At 44.3% G+C, this 24,703-nt stretch overlaps 1 protein-coding gene across 6 annotated transcripts in view; it reads right to left on the bottom strand.

Moving 5' to 3' along the window:
• Window positions 1-807: 807 nt before the first annotated feature.
• The window catches only part of crebbpa (CREB binding lysine acetyltransferase a), a 58,943-nt gene continuing 35,047 nt past the window's right edge, over window positions 808-24,703 (bottom strand). For 2 of the 6 annotated variants that reach the window (XM_074629149.1, XM_074629152.1), the window contains 27 exons: window positions 23,468-23,581; window positions 21,902-22,168; window positions 21,442-21,535; window positions 21,097-21,234; window positions 20,809-20,926; window positions 20,475-20,646; window positions 19,830-19,892; window positions 19,240-19,361; window positions 18,303-18,515; window positions 17,656-17,970; window positions 17,176-17,355; window positions 14,746-14,923; window positions 13,900-14,018; window positions 13,480-13,719; window positions 12,220-12,308; window positions 11,187-11,267; window positions 10,024-10,080; window positions 9,275-9,352; window positions 9,113-9,180; window positions 8,502-8,652; window positions 6,881-7,027; window positions 6,680-6,793; window positions 6,384-6,549; window positions 5,627-5,794; window positions 5,189-5,350; window positions 4,666-4,947; window positions 808-4,376 (listed from right to left, as the gene is read on the bottom strand). In XM_074629149.1, the coding sequence (XP_074485250.1) occupies window positions 2,100-4,376; window positions 4,666-4,947; window positions 5,189-5,350; window positions 5,627-5,794; window positions 6,384-6,549; window positions 6,680-6,793; window positions 6,881-7,027; window positions 8,502-8,652; window positions 9,113-9,180; window positions 9,275-9,352; window positions 10,024-10,080; window positions 11,187-11,267; window positions 12,220-12,308; window positions 13,480-13,719; window positions 13,900-14,018; window positions 14,746-14,923; window positions 17,176-17,355; window positions 17,656-17,970; window positions 18,303-18,515; window positions 19,240-19,361; window positions 19,830-19,892; window positions 20,475-20,646; window positions 20,809-20,926; window positions 21,097-21,234; window positions 21,442-21,535; window positions 21,902-22,168; window positions 23,468-23,581 (6,173 nt within the window). In that variant the 3' untranslated portion in view covers window positions 808-2,099. The remainder of the gene's footprint in view (window positions 4,377-4,665; window positions 4,948-5,188; window positions 5,351-5,626; window positions 5,795-6,383; window positions 6,550-6,679; window positions 6,794-6,880; window positions 7,028-8,501; window positions 8,653-9,112; window positions 9,181-9,274; window positions 9,353-10,023; window positions 10,081-11,186; window positions 11,268-12,219; window positions 12,309-13,479; window positions 13,720-13,899; window positions 14,019-14,745; window positions 14,924-17,175; window positions 17,356-17,655; window positions 17,971-18,302; window positions 18,516-19,239; window positions 19,362-19,829; window positions 19,893-20,474; window positions 20,647-20,808; window positions 20,927-21,096; window positions 21,235-21,441; window positions 21,536-21,901; window positions 22,169-23,467; window positions 23,582-24,703) is intronic. The other 4 variants (XM_074629153.1, XM_074629154.1, XM_074629150.1 and 1 more) reach the window with 3 other exon arrangements.

Below are 24,703 nucleotides of genomic sequence, written 5' to 3'. Positions count from 1 at the left end.
TAGCTATCGTGTCTAAATCTATTTATGAGCCTAAAATCCAGACAGTAATCAAGATTTATTCAAATATCTAATTAAAACAGTACTTTTACAGAAAAGCCCTGCGCTTTTATCCCACTTAAAAGACACTTGCAAAGCTTATGACTTAAATTAGAGGTTGGGAATGTATCATATGACTTGAACTCACTCATTTCCATTACACTTTGATTTTAGAAATATTTAGAATTGAGCGTTTTATAAGTGAATGTTTTCTAATCAATAACAATTCCTTTCAAAGGTTCAATATATTTTGTTTGATTTCAGTTTTTCCATTGGTATGAGAGTCTTTAATTGTTCCATCTTGACTGGGTTTTCTAAATTTAGTGATAGGCCTATTCATTAATGCTTTACAATGGAAGTGAGTGACTATCAAATAAAGTTTACCCTCCACCACATCCCTGCTAGTAAAATGGTGAGGTTACTTTAATTACCTTTTTCAGTATCGGAAATGTGAGCTTTATGTGCGAATTGCTGCATCACGACTCCTTCACTTTACTAAACATTCAACTTAACACGAAACACTTCAAATTCACCCACTTTTTCAATCTGTAGAAATTCAGATGCAGAATAAAGTTATCGCAAAATAAAAAAGGAAATTGATTCATTAGAAATAAATGGTATTTTAGGGCAGAAAAGTGGAGTCACATGACTTCGACCACAGTCATATGGTTGAGGGACACTTCTCTGACCACTATCACCTATTTTTAAACCCAGCGTTAACAGAGACTGGAAAACGAAAGAAACAAATGAACACAAAGTAGTACACGGGAGTGAAGCCTCATTATTCAGTCAACAGAGTACTGGAGTTATTCTGCTGCACACAGTTTATTTAACAATATGGTATAGAAGTAAGAAATGAGTCTTTTAACCAGTTTATACAGTGATTTCATTCTCTCTTCCTTATATTTATAGTATTTTGCTTAATAACTTGATTTACAATAGGAGAAAAAGTAAATCCCCCTAATTCAAGTTTTTGTGAGAGGAATGAGGGTTGATAACATTTAGTTTTTCTCAGGGTGAATCTCAAATGGGCCCTTCATCCCCAGAAAGCACACAGCTTAGTGTAAAATTTAGAGGATGTGGCGTCATCAGAGATGTGGCCTACAAACAACCGGTGATCATTCCACCTCAGCTTAGGGGGCTGGTCTCTTTCTCACGCTCTCTTTACACTTTACAACATTTGTATGACAAAAAAGTATGACAAATTCTTTTTAATGTCAAAGCAACAATGTTCAACACCTACAAGACAGATTTTCCAAATTCCAGGCCACTGAGATGTAGGCTGCAGTCCTTGTTGTCTGTGTTTGTGAAACCAGTCGGAGCTGTAGTTATTTTAGTGACTGTGAGGGTTTGTGTCGGTGTCTTCATGTGCGCCTGTATACGTGCCCGTGTATAAACAACTGCCGCAGTCCATTTCCTATTTCAATACAACTGAGTGCTCTTCATACACACAAAGAGGAAGGGAGCGGTCCCTGAACGCATCGTCTTGGAGTAATGGTACAACACTAGATTACAATTGCCAGGAATGACAGCTTGAGAAGAGAACGAAAAACCTGGCCCAATTCCCAGACAACTTATTTTACAGTTTCAAAACAAAAAATGCTTTAAGTTTCTTTTCCAAAGGTACAAAATAAAAAGATATGAATAATATAATGCAATTGTACATTTTCTTAAAAAAAGAAAAAAAAGAAACAAGAAAGGCATGAAACCACACCAAAAAAAAAAAAAAAAATAAATTGAGTATTGAACACATTTGGTCTCAACCAAAAAATATATTCTTTGTGATTTAAATTTCATTTAAGAACAAACTTTTAGGAAACAATTACATTCCCTCCAAGTGTAGACTTTTTTTTGTTTTTTTCCCCCGACCAAATTTTCTCTTTTCTTTTTACAACAGTTGAAACTTTTTACATGTCAGTACAAAAAAAAACGTTCTCAACCTTAGAAAGAACAAACAAAGCCCTCTAACGGGATAAAGAGTCCGAGGGGGAACCAGGAGGAAGAGGGGCGGGAGGATGGGTCCCTGGGAGAGAGATTGTGTTCTTTAGTTCCAAGCAGAAATGCTACAATCCCTCCACAAACTTCTCCAGAGTGTCCCCTGTAGCGTCTCCCACCATCCCCAAGTCACTGTTCAGCCCCCCTCTGTTGGGCGTGTTAAGCTGCGGTAGCATGGCGCTTTGTTCTGGTGTCCCCAAATGTCCCTGCTCCATGCCCCCGAGTCCCGGATGGGGGGAACCCGAGTGGGGTGGATGTGGGTGCTGCGGCGAGGGCTGGGGCTGGTTCTGGACCTGCGGTGAGGGACTGGAATGTGGCCGCTGCTGCTGGGGCTGCTGTTGCGAGGGCGGACAGGGGGACTGGACTGGCGCGGGGGAGCGGACCTGGTTGTTGAGGGCATTGGCTAGTGTGGGCTGGCCGGGGAGGTGGGCTCCACCCTGGGGCTGGCCGGCCAGCAGGTGGGTCTGGGGGCTCATGGGGCTGGGCTGGGCAGGAGAGCCCATCTGCTGCTTGAGGATGGCCTGCTGCTGGGTGGGAAGTTGCTGCTGTTGTTGCTGCTGGAGCAGTCGTTGATGCAGTAAGTTCTTGGTGGCGTCCATCCCCATGCTGGGCTGGGCCATCTGAGCCATGGGTGGGAGCTGGCCCATGGGTCCCCCAGCGGCTCCTGAACCTGCCTGCATGGCTATCTGCTGCTGCTGCTGCTGCATGCGGAGCTGGGAGTACGTAGCTGCTGTACCCTGCGCTTGAGCAGGGAACTGGCCAGGATGGCCCTGAGGCATCACTCCCTGTTGCTGCTGCTGCTGCTGCTGCTGTTGCTGCTGCTGCTGCTGTTGTTGTTGTTGTCTTAAGAGCTGCCGACGGTAGAGCTCCTGGATCTGGGGGTTGGTGTTGTGTGCTACGTTTATCAGCTGCCCTTGACCCCCTAATGTCAAGGCCTGCACAGGAGGCTGCTGAGGCTGCTGTGGGGGCATCCCCGGCCTCTGCACCGCACCCCCTGGCATGGCCATGGCCTGCATTGCTGGCAAGCCGGGCTGCTGTTGCTGACCTGCCTGCTGCTGTTGCTGCGGCTGGTTGGCATAGAACTTGGCTGTTCGCTGTTTGATGAAAGCAGCCATGAGCTGAGGGTTGGATTTGAGGATGTTGAGGACTTGCTGTTGCTGCTGGGGTGAGCTGGGAGACTTGAGGGTGCGGAGAAGGTCCTGCAGGGCATTGGGTGCAATAGCGCCGGGTCTCTGGGGTGTTTGTGGCCGGACGCCAGGCTGCTGTGGAATCAGCATCCTCTGGCCCGGCTGAGGTTGCGGCCCTGGGGTCATCAAGGCTCGCTGCATGGTCATGGCCTGCTGTGGGGTCTGGCCCGGGGCAAGGCCTGGTTGTTGAGTCTGAGCTGGCTGCATTGGCCCTGCAGCTCCAGGCCACTGACCTGGGGGCATGCCCGGTTGCATGACCTGTGGGCCCCGGGGCCCAGGCACCATCTGCATGGTCGGCTGCATTGGTCCAGTCACGCGCTGCTGCGGTTGCTGGGGGTTCATGGGTAAGCCGTTCACGACCCGGTAGTTCTGCTGGTTCTGCTGGGCCTGTGCCATCATCTCGATGTGCCGTGCCATCTTGACTGCAGCGAGGGGAGGCTGAGGAGGCTGTGGCGGCTGGGGGAGAGGGGACTGCTGCTGGTGTAGAGGGGACGCTTGGGGCCCGGGCTTGCCCTGGGACACTGGTGTTTGAGGCTGGCCATTGCGAGGTGCGTTGGGGAAAGACGGGGACATAACGCCTGCTGAGTTGGGGGTCTGCGGCTGGTTGGAGAGCGGCTGCTGGGGCGTCTGAGGAGTGTTGGGCTGGGCATGGGGAGTGGGAGTGCTGGGGGCAGCGGAGGCCGGCGGGGACGGTAGCGGCATGGTTCTGCCTTGCATGGTGGCCATTCTTCTCCTCATCAGCTGGGCCTGCTGGAGCCTGTGCTGCAGCTGCTGCTGGCGAAGCTTGTGCTTGATGTTCAGGCAGAACGGGACAGGACACTTGTTCTCCTGACAGTGCTTTGCGTGGTAACAGCATAAAGCGATAAGTTGTTTGCATACAGGGCAGCCGCCGTTGGTTTTGCGCTTGCAGCCCTTGGTGTGCTGCACCACTCGCTTCATCTTCTGGCAGGACGGCAGAGAGCAGTTGGCGTTGCGGCACTGACAGGCGTGGACCAGGGACTGGATGCAGCGTTGGATACTTAAGCGCCGGCTCTCCTGTGGGCTCTTGGAGGCCTCTCCACTCTGGCTGTTGCTGTCGTCGTCCAGGCCAAGACCCCATTTCACCATCTGGTGTTCGTGGCCCTTCACGTTGTAACAACTAATGCACAGATCAAAGTCCTGTAGAAAAGGGCAGACGGGACACAGTAATTAACACAAGTCTAACCAAGTCTGACAGTTTTGTAAAAGGTTTTACAAACATACTTGTGCTGTTAAGAATATTTGTATTTGATGTAGTACATTAATGTCATTCCTGATTTATTCTCTTCTGTCCTTGACTGTAATTAAACACTGACAGACTTACCCGTATCATTTTTTACAGTGTTATTCTAACAGTTGCTAACACAGTAGTAATTCCAGTGTAAAAACACAACACAGCTTTATAACAGTAGTGATAGTACTAACTCACCTCGCACACAGTGCAGTGCCAGCGTGTCTCCACATGATGCTTGCACTCGTTGCAAGTGTAGACAAAGCGGTCCTGTCCCTGGTTGTGCAGTTCAACCAGCATGCACATGGTGCTCCACTTGCACCTCCTGAGGGAGCTGAACTCCCAGTGCTTGTCCCTGGCCAGAGTCAGGAAGGCATCGCGGCCATCCATCAGGTCACAAGAGAGACCGGGGTCAGGGTCAGCGATGGGCGGCAGGGTATTAGTCATGGTAGCGGAGTGAAGGTGGATCACAAAGAACACCTTCAGCGGAGGAAAACAACACAGAGATAAGAGAGAAGCACAAGCAAAACTGAAATTGCTACTAAAACATTAAAAAATGTACATTATAAATCACTAAAGCTAGTATCATTAAGACAAATAGTAAGGACATACTATTACCCTTTATTAACTAACACACAAATGTTTATAAGATTCCTGTTTATCATCAAAATTGCAGCTTAATATCTATTAGAGAAAACTATAAAAACAAAACAAGTCTGACCTCTTTGTGCTTCTCCATGCTGGCGTAAAGCTTCTGGGACAGATCATTGGCTACATTCGGCATCCCAGGCTTCTTCTTATTGGCTCGGCTCACGTTGCCCTTGTTTTTATTGGTCTTCTTGTTGTTCTTCTTCTTAGCGTTTTTGCTGTCACTTGGCGTACCCTGTGGGAGATACGCAATGACCGATATTAAAGAAAACAGCTCCTTAAATGAACACTATGTTGATTATTGACTGAATTTCTCCAGCTGTCAAGCTATTCAATATGCCATGTGTTCTTCAGTTACACTGTGTTGGACTTTGTTGTCACCTCAATTCAACTTCTCATTAGAGATCATTAAAATTCAAATGTGTTGACAACGATATTGCAAGGCTTATAAAGGAGTGGTATATGAAAGAATGTTAGTATCTATAGCTAGTAACCATGACAATATTCGCACCTCAGGGGTTTCAGAGGCAGCCGTGTTCTCCTCCTTCTTCCTCTCCTCTTCCTCCTGCTCCAGCTCCCTGATGCTCTCCTCCAGCACGTTGGGCCAGAAGTCGCCTTCGAAGTACGGCAGCTCATTAGCGCTGGTCAGACGGTCCTCTGTCGCCTGTTTGCAGATATCCTGAGAGGAAGACAAAAAAACATGGTTGATTCAAGCTATTCAAGAGGTATTTGATATGTTTTCAGTTATCCAACACGCTGAGCATTTACATGTTTAATGTGTTTGTCTGTTAATGACTACGAAATGGCAAATGTGTTCAGACTACCAATTATTCACACAGAAATCTACCTGGAATCATATTTCCATGAACGCAGTAAATCAAAACGTAACAAGATGACACCCTTCTCCCTTTACAAATTAATAAAGTTTTGCCTGCAAATGTTAATTTGTCCATCGCTCTAAATATTACAGGCCGCATATTCAGTCGTAAGACTTGTGTCAGTATATAAAAGGACCAATATGTAATATATTTACTGTAATAAATCATAAAATGACCATGATATGTCATCAGAGATTAAGGAAACATGCTGAATTGAAATACTGGCTTCTCTCACAACAAGGCTACAGCCAGTATGTTCTCCTTGGAAATCTTCATGCCGGTCCGGAACGTCTGTTTTTGTTTTGGCCGGTGTGAATTGCCAATTTCAATACCCCGTTGCCACATATGAAACAAACTGGCACACAAACTCACAAAATGTCTCATCCTTACCTTGTAGTCATGCAGAATCCTCTCTGCAAAGGCCTTGTCCAGCATCTTCCTGTACCACTCCTGCAGTCTCTTGGGCTTGGGGATCTTCTGGTCAGGAGGATGGCAGTGGAAGATGTAGTCGTCTCCTTCACTGGGCGGACACGCCCAGATGTGGCCCTGGGCATACCTGCGGGCATACACAGATCAAAAATAAGACCAAAGAAACTAAATCCCACCACAAATTTCACACCAGAATCGTCCCCATGTTGTTTGTTTCAAGAGGTGAGGCGGAAAAGGAGCATTAGAGCAAGGCTTACCCGAGTTTCTTGACATATTCTAGATAGCCGATGAGGATCTCGTGGTACACTGCTGTTCGTAGATTCCGAGGTCTGAAGAAGTGAATACTGTCAAGGTATGATATGTAGACCCGTCTGCAGAGGTAGAGAGAGGAAACATGGTCAATTTCACCCATAGAAAGCACCTGAAGTGCCAGTCCTTTATTGTCATGTAGTACAGACCTAGTGTTGGGGAATGAGCATTCAGAGCCGTACTCCTGCACGTGCATGCCAAAGAAGCACACATCCACGCCGTCAATCTCCTCAAAGGCGAAAAGTGCTTTGGTTCTGTAGGGAAAAGTCTCAGGCATCTCACCCGTGTCAACAAACCTGTCGTAATGAAGAAAAAATATTAAAATCAGGGCTTAATAAATCAATTAAAATATTAAATCGCAATTAAACGCATGATTGTACACAATTAATCATGATTAATTGTACATTTTTAATCTGTTCAAAATGTACCTTAAAGGGAGATTTGTCAAGTATTTAATACTCTTATCAACATGGGAGTGGGCAAATATGCTGCTTTATGCAAATGTATGTATATATTTATTATTGGAAATCAATGAACAACACAAAACAATGACAGATATTGTGCAGAAACCCTCACAGGTACTGCATTTAGCATAAAAATATGCTCAAATCATAACGTGGCAAACTGCAGCCCAACAGGCAACAACAGCTGTCAGTGTGTCAGTGTGCTGACTTGACTATGACTTGCCCCAAACTGCATGTGATTATCATAAAGTGGGCATGTCTGTAAAGGGGAGACTTGTGGGTACCCATAGAACCCATTTACATTCACATATCTTGAGGTCAGAGGTCAAGGGATCCCTTTGAAAATGGCAAGTTACGCTAATGCGTGAAAGAAGTTAGTGGCATTAAAATGAATTTGCATTAATGTGTTATTATTGTGTTAACTTTGACAGCCCTAATTAAAAAGTGTGAACAGCCTAATGTGATCTCTAGTTAGAAGGTGAAACTAGAACATTGTGATATTTGTTCTTGGGTTATTGCCAGCTAAAACATGTCAACACGTTCTACACAAAGATGCCGACGGTGCAAAGCTGTAGATCATATATGATGGTTTCTCTTATTTGGGCAGCGTGGAAAGGTATGTTGCCACAAAAACTTCTTAAAACCTATTTTATATTTCCGTAGGTGTATAATACAGTACATAAGCTATTTTTTATTTGATTTCGACTATAAAGGCTTCTAGGAAACAGGAGTTGCTCAAGAAGTTGCTTTGAGTGTCGCTGCTTTTAGCGTAATGGGACAATTCAAGTCAAGTGGCCTTGAGTCAATAAAAAGCAAACAGCCTTAAATCAGTCAACCTGAAGATAACAGGTTCTCAGACGAGGGCCTCCTCCCTGCGAGGATGGGACGAGCATCGCAGACTTTGATCTCGTGTGAGATGATGAAACTGTGAACAACCCTCTGAGGTACTCTGAGGGAGGGTGTGCACTCTATCTTGTCAAACATGCAGGTTCCACGATCACTCTGAGTGGGTATAAACGCTTTATAGAGGGCATTCAGCTTTACATGGCAGGGACAATAAAAGGAAGCTCAGGACAAATACGAGCTGCGTCGGTGCATCTGCAAATCATAGAGGGCGAGACAGGTATCTGATTGTACAACATTACGGCCTCCCTCATCTTGACTGTTGACTCTTTGGTTGTTCATTTATTTGACTAAGGCAAGTTTAGCTGATAAATAATGATCCAGTAAATTAAAGTAAAGTGCTTTGAGCAAACCAAAGCATACATGACATACACCCAAGCTCTCCTGTCAGTGATGCTCTCACCTGGCTTTCATGCCTGGCTTCACTTCCGTCGTTTTCTCGGAGCTCGCCACCACTCGCACAAACACCTCTCCGGCCTCTGGGTGGTTCTGTCTCTTCAAGTATTTATTCACACGATCCTCTATGTACATTCCCAATCGTGTTGACTGCAGCCCTACAGTGTACAAACACACAGGAGAACGTTTTTTTTAACTTTTCAGGATAAAATAAATGCAATAATAAATGACACATTTGGTACTTAAACAACTACTACAGAAGCTTTCAATTTATGAAAACAAGAAAAGCACTAGAACAGATTTATGTGAGATCGTGAGAGCTCAAATCGGTTAGCACCATATGCCATAAAAGGTCAGTATTGTTCTCCAGGGCTACAAACACCAAAGAAAAATACCAGAGAGTCCACAAGACCAACATCAAAACAACAAAGCCGCCACTGAAGGAAAGCCACAGAGAGAGAGAGACATATGCAGCCCATGTGCAGGTGGTTTATATTATCTTGCGTCTTCGGTGCTTGTTAGACAAAACTGCAATAATCTGTTGACATTTTGAACACCGCACGAAAACCAATTGAAGGACCTGATATTTAAAACTCAAAAGTAGAGAACTGAACTAACGTTTTGCAGAGAACTTGTTTTCCTTCCGGGTTTTTGCACCCTTCTTTAAACAATTGTCACAGATGAATCTGGAAATTGAAAGAGAGAGAAGTTAAGACTTATTGTTGCAATTAACACACGTAAAATATGCACATCTATTAAAAGTACGAGTTGACATCTCACCCAGATGGCCAAATGACCTCGTAGTGTAAGACGCATATCTGGTGCATCTTCCGGCCACAATCTTTACATTCAACGAACCTAAAGAAAAGGAAGCAAACAGTCAGACATTTACGCATTTTAAAAATCAGATAAAAAGTTCACAGAAATCCTTTCAGTCTCCTTTCAAGGTGTCCCTAAGTAAGACATTTAACACTACCTGACTCACTCTGCTACATAAAAAAGTGTAAAAATGCAAAGATGTAGCAGCACTACGTCAACAGCAACTGCAGCACTGTCCAGTTTCTGTTGACGTAGCACTTCTACATGTGCTCTGACTTGGATGACTGATGATTATTCTATGCGTATGAAAATTCTCAAACACTGGTCCAGTTCGAAAGCTGTCCGAGTCATGTTCCCGATGGCCATCATTTGTATAAATGTTGATATCTTAACTGCTGAGGCAGTGAGCAGGGTGCCTTTGTGGGAGGACATCTTATTTAACATTATGTCGCAATGACAATGTGAAAGGCAATCACTGCATATCAAAGAAATGAGAGCCTGCATTCTTCGATGGAAAACTCTCATTGGACACGCAGAGGTTTGACACGCAGTAGGTGGCGCTGCCGATACAAACCGTATCAAATAAAGTAGTCTATAGATATTGGTATCACGTTAAGAGTACTGGTACCGGTATCGTATTTTTTAAAACAACACCCAGCCTTAGTATTTGTCCTTCTCTCTGAGAGGGTGCAGGGTTTGTGTCTACTTACGGTTCAGGGTCGAGTACATCGTTCTTCTTCCGTTCGAATTGGTCTTTTGAAATCATCCTGAAGTGTCAGAGAAAAGTAGGTAAAAAGAAAGAAAAGAGGAAGTGAGAAAAACAATTCACACAAAACCACTGGATTTTTTTTATTTTTTCTATCTTCAGTCGGGGGCTCTGTGCGTTTCTCATTGCTGGCCGAGTCTGTGCGGGAGCCACGATAACAATTTGTTCAGTGGTGCTTCAATAATCCATACATAATAAGACTCTAAAAAACACTAAGGTTGTTAAAGAGGCGCTTTCACAAGCCAACATTTAGTCCATTTTAATCGAACTCTGGTGCGGTTCAACTCCTGGTGCGTTTCGTTTTGGCGGTTGTGAACGTAGTAATCGTACTCTGGTGCGGATCAAAACAAACGAACCAAGGCCACTTCTGAGAGGTGGTCTCCAACCATTTCCAAGCGAACCAAAGGGCAAAATGCCTGTGTGGGCATTTGTTGAGATGGTACGTCCAATGTTTGCTTGACAACTGGACCGAGGAGAACATACAGAATATGCTAAATAAAGTCCGCAGAAATAGTGACGTTTGTCATCGGAGATAAACTGGAGGAGAAGGGATTTGTGCGCACCGTAGATCAGTGCCGAGTCAAAGTGGAAAACTTCAACAGCAATATATCAAAGTTTGTGATTCCCTGATTAGAAGTGGCAACTCTCGAGACAAAAAAGATAAATCACTCCTTTGTACACGCCCCTCAGCTAATTATTTTTTAAATTATTATTTGGTTCGCTTTAATTTGTGCACTGTGAAACCGAACCAGACCTAACAGAAAACAAACCAAAAGTATAAATTTCACTCTGATTTGGACCAGCCAAAGGGGGTTTATGGCTGGTGAAAGCATCCTAAGAAATATATTCATTGATAAATCTGACATTGAATAAATATCAACATCATGCAAGCAACACGTTAACAGAAACAGGTAGATGCTTCTCACAACTGGAGACATTCTCACAATTTTATTAGAAACTGTGCTTAAGTTTTCCAAGGCAAGACTTTGAATATCTATGAGCTGCATGGTCAGAGTTACAGAAAAGTCTCCCCTCACAATACGTTTCTAAACATGCACAACTGCAACTTTTTTCAATAGTGGGTTTATCAATAGCCAGTTTACTTACGTCTGTGGCTGTGCGGGATCATCTCCTAACGTCACACTCTCCCCCTGGATCTCATTGAAGCACTTCTCACAGAAATGATACCTGCAGAAATACAAATTCAACACTCAGCACAATCAACACTCAACAGTTAGCATTCGGCTACTTGTGTGTCCCACACAATTGTGCAGAAAATAAAGCTTGTCTTTTATGTTTTATAACAGAGAGCGGGGAATCCCTGAGCTCCCATTGAGAGTGTAAATGGATTGCGCTGCAGGAGCCCCATGTTGTCTGTCAGGCTGTGCTGTATCACTACTGCTTCTGTGCTGCTCTGCTCTCAAAGTGCACAGTTTAAGTGTGAAAAAAGGGGCTGCAGTTACCACGTTTATACAGCAGGGGGCGCAAGGGATTATGGTGCAAGCAGTCATCTGCTGGCTTTCAACTGAGAGGAAAAGGCACTGATGGGCAACGCTGTTTGTGGCCAAAGCTGTTATATTTTCATCAGTTGTACAAGAGAGGGGGCAGCAACGCTGAATTCACTCAGTCCCTCGATGCATGCTGAGCAAAACACAATCAACATGCTGCTTTGTTGCTCTGCGTCCCGATGCTCTTTTGGGTTTAGAGTTTCAGAGTGTTTCCCTGTATGTGTAACACTAGAACCTGGCTGTTAATAAATGTTGTTATGAGCAAAACCATTTGGTAGTCTCATGCCGTGCCAGGACCTGGAGGCAGAGCCATTAGAGCTGTCAGGATGACACTACTGCCTAGATCACAGTGGTCCCTCTAGAGCTACAGAGGAACAGATCCCAGGCTGCAGGGGGGTGATACAGTTCAAACGGCTGCATTTATGGCCCATCAAAACACTTAAAGAACAACTTTGCATGCAAATGTGTGACACGTATGAGATGATTCAGTGAGATCAAAATTCCAACTAGTGCAATATAATGTTGTTCCCAATTCATAGTTGAGTTTACAGCCACACATAACTGCAAAGGACAATCACACACATTTATGCATACACGCACACACACGCACACACACACACAGATGCAGGTACCTGTTCTGGTAACTGTAGTATGTGCCTCCAGTAGGTATGGTGCAGAGCTGCTTGCCATAGCAACAGAGGGTTTGAGGGGAGAACTCGTACTGCAGACACAAGCAAGATGACAAAAGTGGTGAAAAAACAAGATTCATTCATTCAATAAATCCTTTGCATCAGGAGTAGAAAAATCCATCAGTCAGAGTTATTATTTCAAGTTTACCCTTTAGTTTCGTATCTAAATTTGCCTCATCTTTAGTGCTGGGCGATGCAGACAAAGTACAAAAATATTCACAATCACATGGTGAAAAATAAAACGCATACTCTGAGTTAAATGTAAATAGAGTTAAAGACAGGCACGTAAACTCGTCATGGGTGAAAAGGTGACAAAGATGGGAACCCCCTGGGGGTTCCTGTCACTTTCATTGATACGACTGCACACTGACAATCTTTACTAATACCCCAGTAGTTCAAGTGTCAAAGACAGACACAATCCTCCTGCTGGGGACTGAGGCAGCATTTTGCCCACTGGTAACTTTGGTTAACTATTTTCACTATAAAAATAAGGAACATTTCAAACACTTCTGTATTACACTGTACGAACACTGAACAACATCTTTCCCAAAAGGCAACAGGTCACTCTCAATAGGTTATAAAACTGAAAAGCATCTATTAATGCTATGAAATGGAAAATACTAAATAAATAGAATAAAAAAAATAAGAGAGTTGGAAACATTCTCACTATTTATTTTGAAATTGTGCTGAAGTTTTACAAAGCAAGACTTTGAGTATCTGTGAGCTGCATGGTTTCTGTTTTGGAGCTGACCTGGTAGTCTGACCTAGGGCTGGACCATATGGAGAAAATCATTTATCACAATATTTAATACCTCGATATTGATATTGCAATGATATTATAGGGTTGACCATTGGTGCTTTCATGAAATATTTACACAATGAGATTGTTGATAAATAATCAGCAACAGTTGCTAGCGGCACACGGCTATAAGTTTCCAAGTGGAACTCGTGCTTGTGAATTTTGGTTCCGCATTATGTGCATCAATCTTTTTTGTGCTAGCTGTAAAAATAAACAGACTCTGACAGAATAATTCAGTTCCGACGGAACTTTGTCTGCAGACGCACCCATTAACACCCCAAGGTGACAAGCCTGCAGCCTGCAGGCCTGGAAAGATGACGTAAACATTGGATTTTTAGTAATTTGGCAGCCCCGTCACGAAAACGTCTCCATTCATTGCATCTCTAACGCCACCTTCATCTCACCTTCCTCCCGCAGCAGTATCCCAGGCCCTGCATGACAGGGTCGATCTCTGACTCAAACACCTCGGCCAGCTTGGAGCAGTACTTGTACACGCGGGATGTCTTGCGGTTGTAGAGCCAGGCGTTGTTGAACATCATCCAGACATCGTCAACGTATTGCCAGGGCTCCTGGTATTGGCCCGTGTCAAGCTTGCGCTTTATTGTGGAGAGGTCAATTGGGTTCTTAACGATGTCAAAGTAGTCCTGGAGAGAGAAGGACGAATACAAAGTTGTAGTGTTACAGACCAAAGAGCTAAAATAGTGCAGCTGAGTAATGTGCGTCCACCAAAACATTTAACAACATCCCGTGAGCAACACTTTATCATTTCAAAGGTTTTGATTAAAGTAAAAACATTAGGTGGCAAGTGCATGTGTGCTACGTACAGGGATACCCAGAAGCATGGGGTCTACTGGCTGTCTGAAGGGCAGCGACTCGGGGTCCTGCCTGTAGAGAGACTCCAGAGTCGGCATCAGAGCCTGGCGCAGCTCCTCTGGCTTAAAGACTGAAAAATGAACAATGGAAAAGGCAAGGTAAGTGATCCAAAATAGAGAAAGGTTAGGGGAAAAGTAAGGTTTAGTGCACAGCGTGGAGACAAAAAACAGAGGAGAAAGACTGCTACACGTTTTTTCTATGCTAGACCTTCACTAAGACAACAGACTCCCTGAGCACTACAAAGTACATCTGTTGACCAGGCCTAGTTGCATTTTGTTATCTGTATTACATCACTTCCTGTGTCTTATCAAATATTCTAAAAACCAAAACAAAGCGACCTATCAACATCAACACTTAGGTTACATGACTATAGTTTGATATTCTAACTAACACCAACTGAACGGTGAGTTGCTCGCTCCATGCCTGTACTAGAGTTTTGATTATGTCTCAATTTACTACACATTGCTCCCTGCCTGCACATCAACTGTAACCGAAACGTTACATTAGTTGGCCTTCAAGTGGGTGTCAGGATTTGTTGGATATATTCTACCAGCAGGTGCACAGCCCGTTCATTATTTGTGTAAAATAATGGCAAGATCAAAGGAGGCTTACGAGAGTCAGTGCCAGACTAATAATGTTTTCATCAGATGTTTAAATGAAACTCATAGTAAGTCGTGACTGTCTCACAGAGTGGGTGTACTAGCATTGCTGACAGTGACGGAAACCCTCTCCACGTAGTGAGTGGATCAGTCATAGACTCTACACAGGTTTTATTCATCCCCTGGCATCAGACTCACTTTTCCTCCGTGACTGAGAGGGGGATGAGGAGGCTGTGCCGTTGGCTCCACCCTCTTCCTCTTCTTTGGGTTCTGTCTTCATTTCCGGCTTCTTCTCCTCCGTCTCCATCGCTTCTGGCTTTTCCTCTGGCTCCTCCTTCTTCACCACCACCACCGTTGAAGCAGAGTCTTCCTCAGTCTACAGACGAAAAGGCAAACGACCCATTAAACCACAATCATGTTTTAAAACTCAACACGAGAAAGAGCTGGATGACTGACAGCCTTTGTCTGGTGATCAGAAGGGAAATATGTTTTCATTGTGGTTACTTGAAGTGTGAGCTTGTGTGTCACTGTCAGAAGTTTACGTGTGCATCCCATGAAATTCGCAATCTCTTGATAATATAAATCCTAAGGATGAAGGAGTTTAATTACATGCTTATCACGTAGGTGCAAAGCTATTTAAAAAGCAGCATCAGTGCTACAAAATGTATTCAATAAGGCAACGTTTTGAACCTAGCTGAATCTTCACCTTTTGACCGAGATGAAGATCTGACTTGGTCTATTTGAATCAATTCTGTGGCTTGGAGTCAGTGTGCAGGCTGAAAAATCAAGGATGTAAAGATCCAACTTTTTTTCTCCCGATACAGATTCCAGTACCTCAACTTAAAGGGACTGTTTGTAACTTCTTACACGTATAAATCAATCCGGGTCGGTCTCTCATGCGTGCTCGCGTGTGGCTACGCTGTTCAGACAAGACTCCAACACAAACTACACTGAAGCACCAAAACCGCAAAGTTATATCTACTGAAGCCCGTCTTGCTAAACAGTGTTGGCCACGGACGCGGGGGAGACCGTAAGTTTGGTCTCCAGGGCCAGAGTCTCTGCTGTACTCTGGTCCTCTGCTCCTCTGCCTGCTTGCCTTCACTCACATACCGCACGCATTCTCGCTATTTCGCTCCACTCTTACATGCATGCGCGCACACTACACACTGCAGAAGAGTTAGTTTAGCTCTGAGAATATCTAGTGAATGTACAGGGGACGTTTGTGCAGAAATAAATGCTGCAGCTCCTCCAGACCAACAGAGGTTAAACGTTATCGTCCCCGACCAAAACTCCGGTGTATCCCCTGTTCTCTCCGGCCGTGGTTGGGAGGCTGAGGCAGGAAAAGCCAACACTAGGATCAGCACTGATTCATGGAGAGACCTTCGTCTGGTCAGCTAGCATTACTGCCAAGCAGCTGAAATATAGAGTGATATTGTGGTTTTAGCTGACGTGTGTCGCCTCACTGTTTTGAGCGTGGCTCGTTCATGTCTATTTAGAGCGAGCACAAGCGCGAGCCCGACGCTGACTTTCATTGACTTAATGACCACAGGTGTCACTGTTAACAAGCATTTCTGATTCTTACAAACAGTCCCTTTAAGGTATCTGCCGATGAGTACCGATTCAATAACCATGCTCTCTTTTCCTCAAATATAAAATTTGTAAACTCACTGTGTCAAACTCATTGCAATCATTAATATGCAAGGTAACATGAGGCCAGCAGCATGCTAGCTGCAACTAGCACACGAGTCAGGGGCCCACGGTGACTGAATGAGTGTAACTGATAGCGTAAATACGGACCTTTATAATGACAATGACAAAGGAACTGTATTTAATGAGGATGGATCACGCCACGGCTGATGCCCCATCCGCTTAATAAGGTCTCTATCAGGGACGATGCCGATCTGACAGATCAGATCATCCCTCCTCAAAACCACAAAATTCATTTACACTCAATATTCTTTTTCTCTTTTCCCACCACAACAAAAACTGTCCAAAGCCTCAGGGCTGCCCCCTCTCCTTTTGATTTCTTTAGTCAAACAGTCTTTTTTCATGCTGAATGACTTATTTCTAAGAAACTTATGAGCACATATCTGATAAACACAAGATTTAAAGTGGTGCTTTTGTGTGATTCTCTGTGGAGAAACTCAGTTTCACAGATTTGTCGATTAAATAAACTAATCGATTAGACGACAAAATCACATGAGAGTTAGTCAACTAAGATTTTCTTTGGTCGAGGACAGCCCTTCAATGCTTATCCTCAGATGATGTCCACAGCTGAGAAGATAATTCGCTCCTTGTCTTGTTTAGGTTCAGGTCTACTGATTGTTTAGATTCACTGTCACAGGACAGTTTGGTGACGGAGAAATTAGTTCAGGAGTAGGAATTATGTTTTTTAACAACAAGACCGAGGCCTTTAAATATCAAACATGTTGACTATGAACTGATGAACAAATACATAAAATAAAATATAAAATGAAGATAAAGCTAATCTGTTCGGGTATATGAAGCTGTATTTATGATTTTCTGATGAATTATTGGAGAGAGAATGCACCAATGAGTTAAAAACAGCACGAATCAACGAATAGATGAATCAGTTGACGTGTATTTGAACACACCGCTTCGACCCACCTCCATCTTGGGCTCAGTTTTGCCGCCAGCGGCCTCAAACTCTTGTTGGTCATGGTGTGCCTCCTTTTTGACCTCCTGGACAGGCAGGTCTGCTCCGACATGCTGCGAGTGCAGGTCGGCGCTGGCAGCTGAGGCCGGCGTGGGCACCCGGCTATCCAGACTGGCCCCTGGTTGAGACAGCTGAAACGCAGGGGAGGGAGGAAGACAGAAAATACATATATGAGGTATTGGCAACAGCTCAGTTGCTTTTTTTGCATGCAGGGCTGAAACCACGACACAGATGAACACCTCCCATATTGATTTCATTGCTCTGTCTAAGTTGAAAGATGTAACATTCCCATTGTGATGGATGCTACAAACAGTGGTGAAGATGCAGTTATCAGACAGGATGTGGATGGGACAGGTTGGTATATGGCAGTCATAGGGATGGGAGTTTGCAGGGGATCAGAGTGGAGGGCATGCTGAGGGTCTCAGTCTCACCGGCGTGGTAGGGGGCTGAGGCGGGGGCTGCGTCTTTGCTGCTGCAGGGAGCTCCACCTGGGGTTGGGGCTGGGTGGGGCGGGGCGGGGTGGCACCCGGGGCTGGGGCAGGGCCAGGGAGGGTGGGGGTGGAGCTGCGGCTGGAGGGCTGGGGTTGCGGCAGGTTAGTGCCCCCCCCAGCCGTGGAGGCGGAGGAGGCAGCAGGTGGAGGCGTGGTGTGCGAGGGGGTTTGGGAGGAGGCTAGCTGAGGGCCCAGCGAGGGGCCAAGTGCATTCATGGGGAGGTTAGCGCTCTGCTGCTGCTGCTGCTGCTGCTGCTGGAGAGAAGGACACACACAAAGGGCAGGCGGACATACGCATACAAACAAACAAGATTAGCAGACAACAAACAGAGTCAACCAGACAAACACAACACCACACACAGTTTGAGGTTTAGAGATCACCTTGTGATTGGTATGATAACAATTTAAGAGCAATTAGTGTGTAGTATGATTAGTGAAAGCAGTTTGAGTTCCCCAGCAGCTGTTTGGAATTAGCACACCTTTGTATTAACTCTAAAAGGGATAGCATACTGAAAGCAACCAAACCAATCAGTTATCCGACATGGTTTACTGCAGCTCCACACCCCTCGCCTCTCTTCATGTCTCACCTGGGTGACGGCAGCCTGTGCAGGTGGCTGGCCCATGCCGGGCCCCACGGTGACATTCATGGCACCCGTTGCAGCGACTGCAGTTGATCCTGGAGGGAACTGGGTCTGAGCCAGAAACTGCCCCTGGCTGGCCGTCTGACCGACCATGTTACCACCACCATGTCCGGCTATCATGGCCTGGGCCTGGGGCATCCTGGAGGGAGACAGCCCCATCTACAAGGCAGAAGAAGATGTTGTTACTATGAGCAGATGGACAGGAGTTTCCGCTGACCAAACCAGAAGCACGAGCCATGGCAAAGATCAATCACATTACTGGAGTTCCAGCTCCATAAGAATAATGCAGTGATGGTGTACGATGAATTTCTTCAATCTACAATAAGACTGTATGAGTGTGCTTGTGTTAGTGGATGAAGGGCTACAGCAGTGTGCTCTTTTTGTGTGTGTGTCACTTGTCTAGATGTCCCTCTCTACCACAATCTACCAGCTGATGTCTATATTGTCTACAGTGCTCAAATATTACTAGAATAATCAATTCCTGTTTTCGTTATAAAAGAAAAAACAGGTTAGTGTTTGTTTGTTTTTTAAAGTGCCCTGTATGCTTCACCCCATCTAATCTAAAAATTAAATTAAAAATTAAAATCCACACTGGTGACATTATCGTGTTTTATTTCCTATATGATTCGAAATATTTACAAATGTAATTATTATCCAGTATATTGAATTATTAGTAATTAGTATGTAAGAGATAATGTACAGCGAGCGGGTCATTGTTGTGAAATAAACCCCAACAGGGTGATGCAAAGGGGTTTATTTCAAAACAATGACCCGCTCGCTGTACATTATCCCGCTTATTACACAGCTACTTACTAAAGAAATCAATAATTTGTGTTTGTGTGTACTGTGATTTGCGTGCCCCTCTGCCCCCTGCCCTCCTCACCGCTGGGACGGAGCTCATGTTCATTTGCTGTGGGTGGTTCATGGGTGAGGCAGCTCGGGCTCCTATTGGTGTCTGGGTTATCTGGGCGTTGGGCAGAGCCATATGGTTGAACTGGTTGATTCCTGCACAGGAGAGTAGACCACAATGTTCAACGATGGACAAACACAACTCAACAAGGAGTGCAGAAAGACAACAATCACACACAATCAAAGATAGTGATGATAGTTTATACTTTTTTTCTTAAGGTTTCTTTCAGTTCAAGTTAGACCTTTACATGTGTCAACTTTCAGGCAGCTTAAGCTACATAGTTGCACCTATGTGATTAAGCAAGTACTTGCACAACCAAGGTGCAGCAGATGGCATCTTTTAACAAAACATTTGTCTCTTCCCGATGCTTGCTTGCCTTTCATGGCATCTTCAGTGAATGTGTTCCGCTTCACTGACACTTTTCTGTTTTCAGACTTTAGTATTTCTCCTTTTGTCATAATCATCTTTTCTGTTCCTCTTTATTTGTACATATTCCACATCTCTGTTTTCTTCGTATCTGAATCGGAAATTACCATGTGCAACATGCAATGACCAAGACGTACCTTGTGAAACCTGCATGCGATTCATGATCTGATTTGGCATGTTGGGCAGAGGAACAGGTCCATCTACAAAGCAAAGAGAATAAACATTGAACCAAAAGACAGCTTGAAGAACAACATAACCAACCGTTATGCACGATTTTCCATTTAAGGGTTAAATAATCAAAAACATCTAACATGATAAATGGTTGGATATAGGGCAATTGTCTGGAAATACAATTAAGAAAACTATGCACCATCTATAGATAAAATAACCAGATGGGAATGTTGTTGTTTTTTTGTCAGTGAATAAAATACATGACAAATTAAGAAGCCTTATAACAATGATATGCAACATTTGGCCTAATACAACCACAGACATTAAAATGATCTACCTCAGTATAAAGGGTATAGAAAGATCTCTTCAGGTTATCAGTAACGGTATGACCCAACCCTAGCTGGGTAATATGTCAACTTAACCATAAAGCTTTGCAACCGCGGAGAATTCTTTTTAATAACCAAGATGAAAATTTGCGAAACTGCATAAAATATCAGGTACATCAAGGCCACAAATAGTTTTCCAAGGTTTCTAAAACTTGTCATGTTTCAAAAATGTTCAAAAGTCAAAATTACCTGAAATTCAGTAAGTCTTGTAAACACTGTACTCACTCTGTGGCCTTGGGCCAAAGGCACTGGGCTGGGGAAGGCTGGGCGGCTGGGTCCCCTGGGCAGCCATCGGTGGTTGGTTGATGTTCTGCTTCTGTAACCTTGAGCGCCTCTTCTCCTCCAGTTCCTTTTGGATTTTATAGATCTTCTCAGCCAGGAAGTGATAGTACTCATCCTGAGGGGAGAAAACGGGTAAGTGGAAGGCGATAGTAAAGTTGACAAAAACAATAAGCATACAGTGTATTTCGTGGCTATGCTAAAAAGGCTTTGTGTGTGGCCTTGATAAGGTGAGCCATTCAAGTCATTTCCTAGTTGAGGCCCGTTTCAGAACGCCTACCCGGCTGTTAGCTGACTCGTACATGTCCCCCTCCACCTTTCTGGCGTAAGCCACCAGGTTCTCCATTCGTCTGTCCTTCAAAGCTGCCGGGTCAGGGGTAGGGAATATGGCTTGTACTCTGCCACAGAAGAAAAGAAATTTGCAGCAATGAATACCTCTCATTTCCACCACTGTACTTAAAAAACGTTGCTTTAAAAGCAGGGTATGAGACAAAAGTCAAAAGAGGGTGACTAACAAGTAGGGAGATTAACAATCATTCTCAAACTGTTACAGTTCTCCAGCACTTACAGTTTGTGTACGAGGTGATTGCGCAGGTCCTGAGTGACATGCTCATGCCACGCTTTCCTGGTGCCTGTGGCGGAGATGGGTGATGCTGTGGGTAGGTTGCCCATTGAGCCCACAGCTGACCCGTCAGACAGCAGCTGACTGGAGGAGGAACAGGAGGACGGATAGAAGTTACAGCTTTTATTTCTGTGTATTTAAATATAGTGGCATTTATTTCAGGCAACTGCACTCAAAATAGCATCAGATCTAGTAAACCTATACATTTTAAGTAGCTACTTTAGGTTTCCTCCAATTAAACAAAATGTTTAGGGTCAATGAATGCCATGTAGTTATTTTGCTGGGACTGACTTGTTAGTGTTGAGTGTGTTGGGAAGGGAGTCTGTTTGCAGGTTTTCTGAAGTGGTCACGCCCAGTGTCGCACCTCCAAGAGCCATCTGGTTACCTGTAAATACAGAGCACCGTGAGCAAACAAAACCGCCTTCATTTCAAAATCGACCATGTCTACAACTGAAGAGTACGCTATGTCACAAAAAACATACTGAAATAGCAGCTTGACTTGATTAAACAGCAGCTTGACAACAAACGCAAACAATTTGCTTTACAATTTCGAAACTCAGTCATACCTGGATATTGTTGTGTTTTACATACATTTTTAGAACCATTTGGGAGCCTTGCATTTGGGTGTGCTGTGCATTTGTAAGTAAATCAACCTCATAGATGCATAAATTCGAGAGTTACTCGATATTTTAAGGCTTCTAGAAGTGCTCATAGAAAATATAGGAATTACAATCAGGCTGTTTGGCTTTACCAAGTGCATTGATGGGTCTCATCTGCGGAAGCTGTTGTTGCTGGGCCTGTGCGTTCTGTGCGCCTGCTGTCTGTCCTGGGCCCCCGGGGGCCCCCCGGGCCTGCCCAGTGGCCTGGCTGCTGTAGGGCAGCCCAAGTGCCTCGTAGGCTCTCTGCATGGAGCTGGGGTCTATGGTGGTTGAGGTATTGATGGTGGGAGCACTGGGCTGGCCCACACCAACTGAGGACATGGGGTTCTGGAGGCCCGCGTTGGGGGAGCTCAGCATGGCTGGGGAGAGAGACGGAGCCGTCAGTCCAAAACACGCAAATACAAAATCATACTGAAAATACTGGCAGCAGTTTGAAATGTTGACCATCTTGCTTGCTCTACTGCTGCTCCAGCTAGAATACGCTAACAAAATGCAAATGTTGATACTGTGTGCCAACCCAATAAATGTGAAAAGAATCTGCTTTGGTGAAAACACAGCTAAGACGTAGAATACTTCAAACAGGTAATACCAAATACACATGCGTACACACTTTGACCTCTGGCAAGACAAAGTCACATGGAAAAATGATACAGTGAGAACGTAATGTAAGGCTAAACGCTTTAAAAAGCAGTGAACTGAATAAATGCATATATCCCTTCAGGGGACAGAGCATTAGCATATTTTTCTGGGTTCAGGCTTTGGTCGGGCTAAAAAAGCTCTTAGTTTGTGCAAAGACAAAAACCGGAGGAGGCAGAACAAAGAAATACTGCGCTCTGCTTGTGTTGGCAGGAGAGACAAGCCTCGGCGTCATGTTCTTTAACATGCAAGTCAAACAGGGACAGACCAACGCTGGAATGCTTTAAGTGATGAAAGATGCTGAGCAGAGTGGTGAAATAAAGAAAAAAAAACAGGGGGGAACTTAAATGCGAGAGAGTGTAAAAGTAACTAATGTAAGTGATCCAGGGAAGAATCGAAAAGATGGTTGGACAAAGAAGAACAGACTGTGAATCCGTGACAACGGTTACATGGAGACAAAACAGAAAGGAAAACAGTATTAATGTGAGGCACGGAGTGTTAAACTCGGCTCTGTTTGAGGGGAGTAGCAGTAAACAGCCCAACAGCCAATGGCTCAGCAGGACACCTCCAGCACACGCTCTCCGTTTCCTCCCTCTCCCTCCATCACACTGCTATCCCTCTCGTGTGTCAGATTACAAGCCCAGCAGGACCACACTCTCACTCACAGTGCTTTTAGTCATTGTGGAGGAGCACAAACCTAGAAATAAATTGCCTGAATAGTAAAATATACAAATATTCTACACACAAACATCTTTGGCTGGTTTCAGGGAAGCCACAAGCAGGTCTAATTCTTTCTAAAGCCGTCACTACGGACTACTACAGCTCAATATACCAACATAATCTCATGTAATGACTGCAGTAAAGACTGGGGCCTTTGTAGGATGAACACAGAGCTTGCCATGTCTAGATGTCCTGCGTATTCAGCACAGTCAATGGAAGCAATTCAGCCTGGCGTTTGGTGTCGTTGAGCGACTTGACAATGGTCAAGCGACAGCGGGACGGAGCCTGCTAGTTGTACTTACGCTGCTGGGTGCGCTTGTCGCTGGCGTTCTTCAGCGGCAGGCAGACGGGACAGTCGTGTTTTGTGCAATTTTTCCAGTGGGAGATGATCTGTCTGGACGACGCGCAGTGAGCCACTGCAGAGAAAAAGAGACGGAAAGAAAGAGATCAACCGGGTTTAGTATCTTGATGCTGACAGCTTGCCAGCAAGTATTCAACTCCAGGGATGGGCAACATCAAATCAATATCATGATTGTCATATTTATCTCGGATATGATAAATGACATAGCAAATGGCAGTTTAAAGACAGTTTAAAGACACAATAAAGTGTGCCCACATGACCAACATGACATCTTAGTTTTCTGTACCAGCTCTTCATCTGTACTCACAACCCCAAAGTTACATTCTGTATCTCACACTGGACTCATGGTAAATTACTTTGCTTTAAACAGTCATGTTGAAAGACTTCCTCGGTTTATAAAGAACTCACAAAAAGGACATAAACACTCACTGACAGACAGTGACTAGTTGTTACTAAGATTTAGATATGATTCTTTGATTTTACTGGTTTTGGTAAAGTTTGATTAATTGCCTTGCCTGACTTGAAGGAATACTTCAACCTTACAATGACCATTTGTATATCTATCATTCATTGCATGTTACATTGAATTCTTGAAGAAAACGTTTTTCTCGCATGCCTCCACGGTGAACGGGGAATGCGAAGACGTCCGAAAATGAAGTAAATCCTTATGGAATTGAAGTAAATGGAGGCTAGGTTTAACAACAGCAAAACTACATCAAAAATCTGTTTACAAACTCTCACACAACTTGTGCAGTATAATCCAAGTCTTGTTTAAAACGCTTCCTCCACTACCATCTCTTGCTTACGCATGCGTGCTGCGAGTCCATGCAAGAGACGGTAGTGGAGGAAGTGTTTTAATTAGTAAGATTTTGGGGAAAGAAAAAGCATGTGTTTACGAAGTAGTGAACATAGGACTGGGTAAATGACTTTTATTATACTGCAGGAGTTGTGTGAGAGTTTGTAAACAGATTTTGATATAGCTTTGCTGTTGTTAAATGTGGACCCCATTTACTTCAATTCATCAAAGATTTACTTTGTTTTGATTCTCTGTTCGCTGTGGAGGTATGCAAGAATTTTCTTTTTTTTCAAGTTTTCTTCAAGATTTCAAGGTAACGCGGGGCGAGTAACTGATTACAAATGGTCATTTTGTGGGTGAAGTATTCCTTTAATTAACACT

This window comes from Sebastes fasciatus, chromosome 3 (genome assembly GCF_043250625.1).
Source record: "Sebastes fasciatus isolate fSebFas1 chromosome 3, fSebFas1.pri, whole genome shotgun sequence".
Taxonomy (NCBI): Eukaryota; Metazoa; Chordata; class Actinopteri; order Perciformes; family Sebastidae; genus Sebastes; species Sebastes fasciatus.
This window is presented reverse-complemented; position numbering and strand designations above follow the sequence as displayed.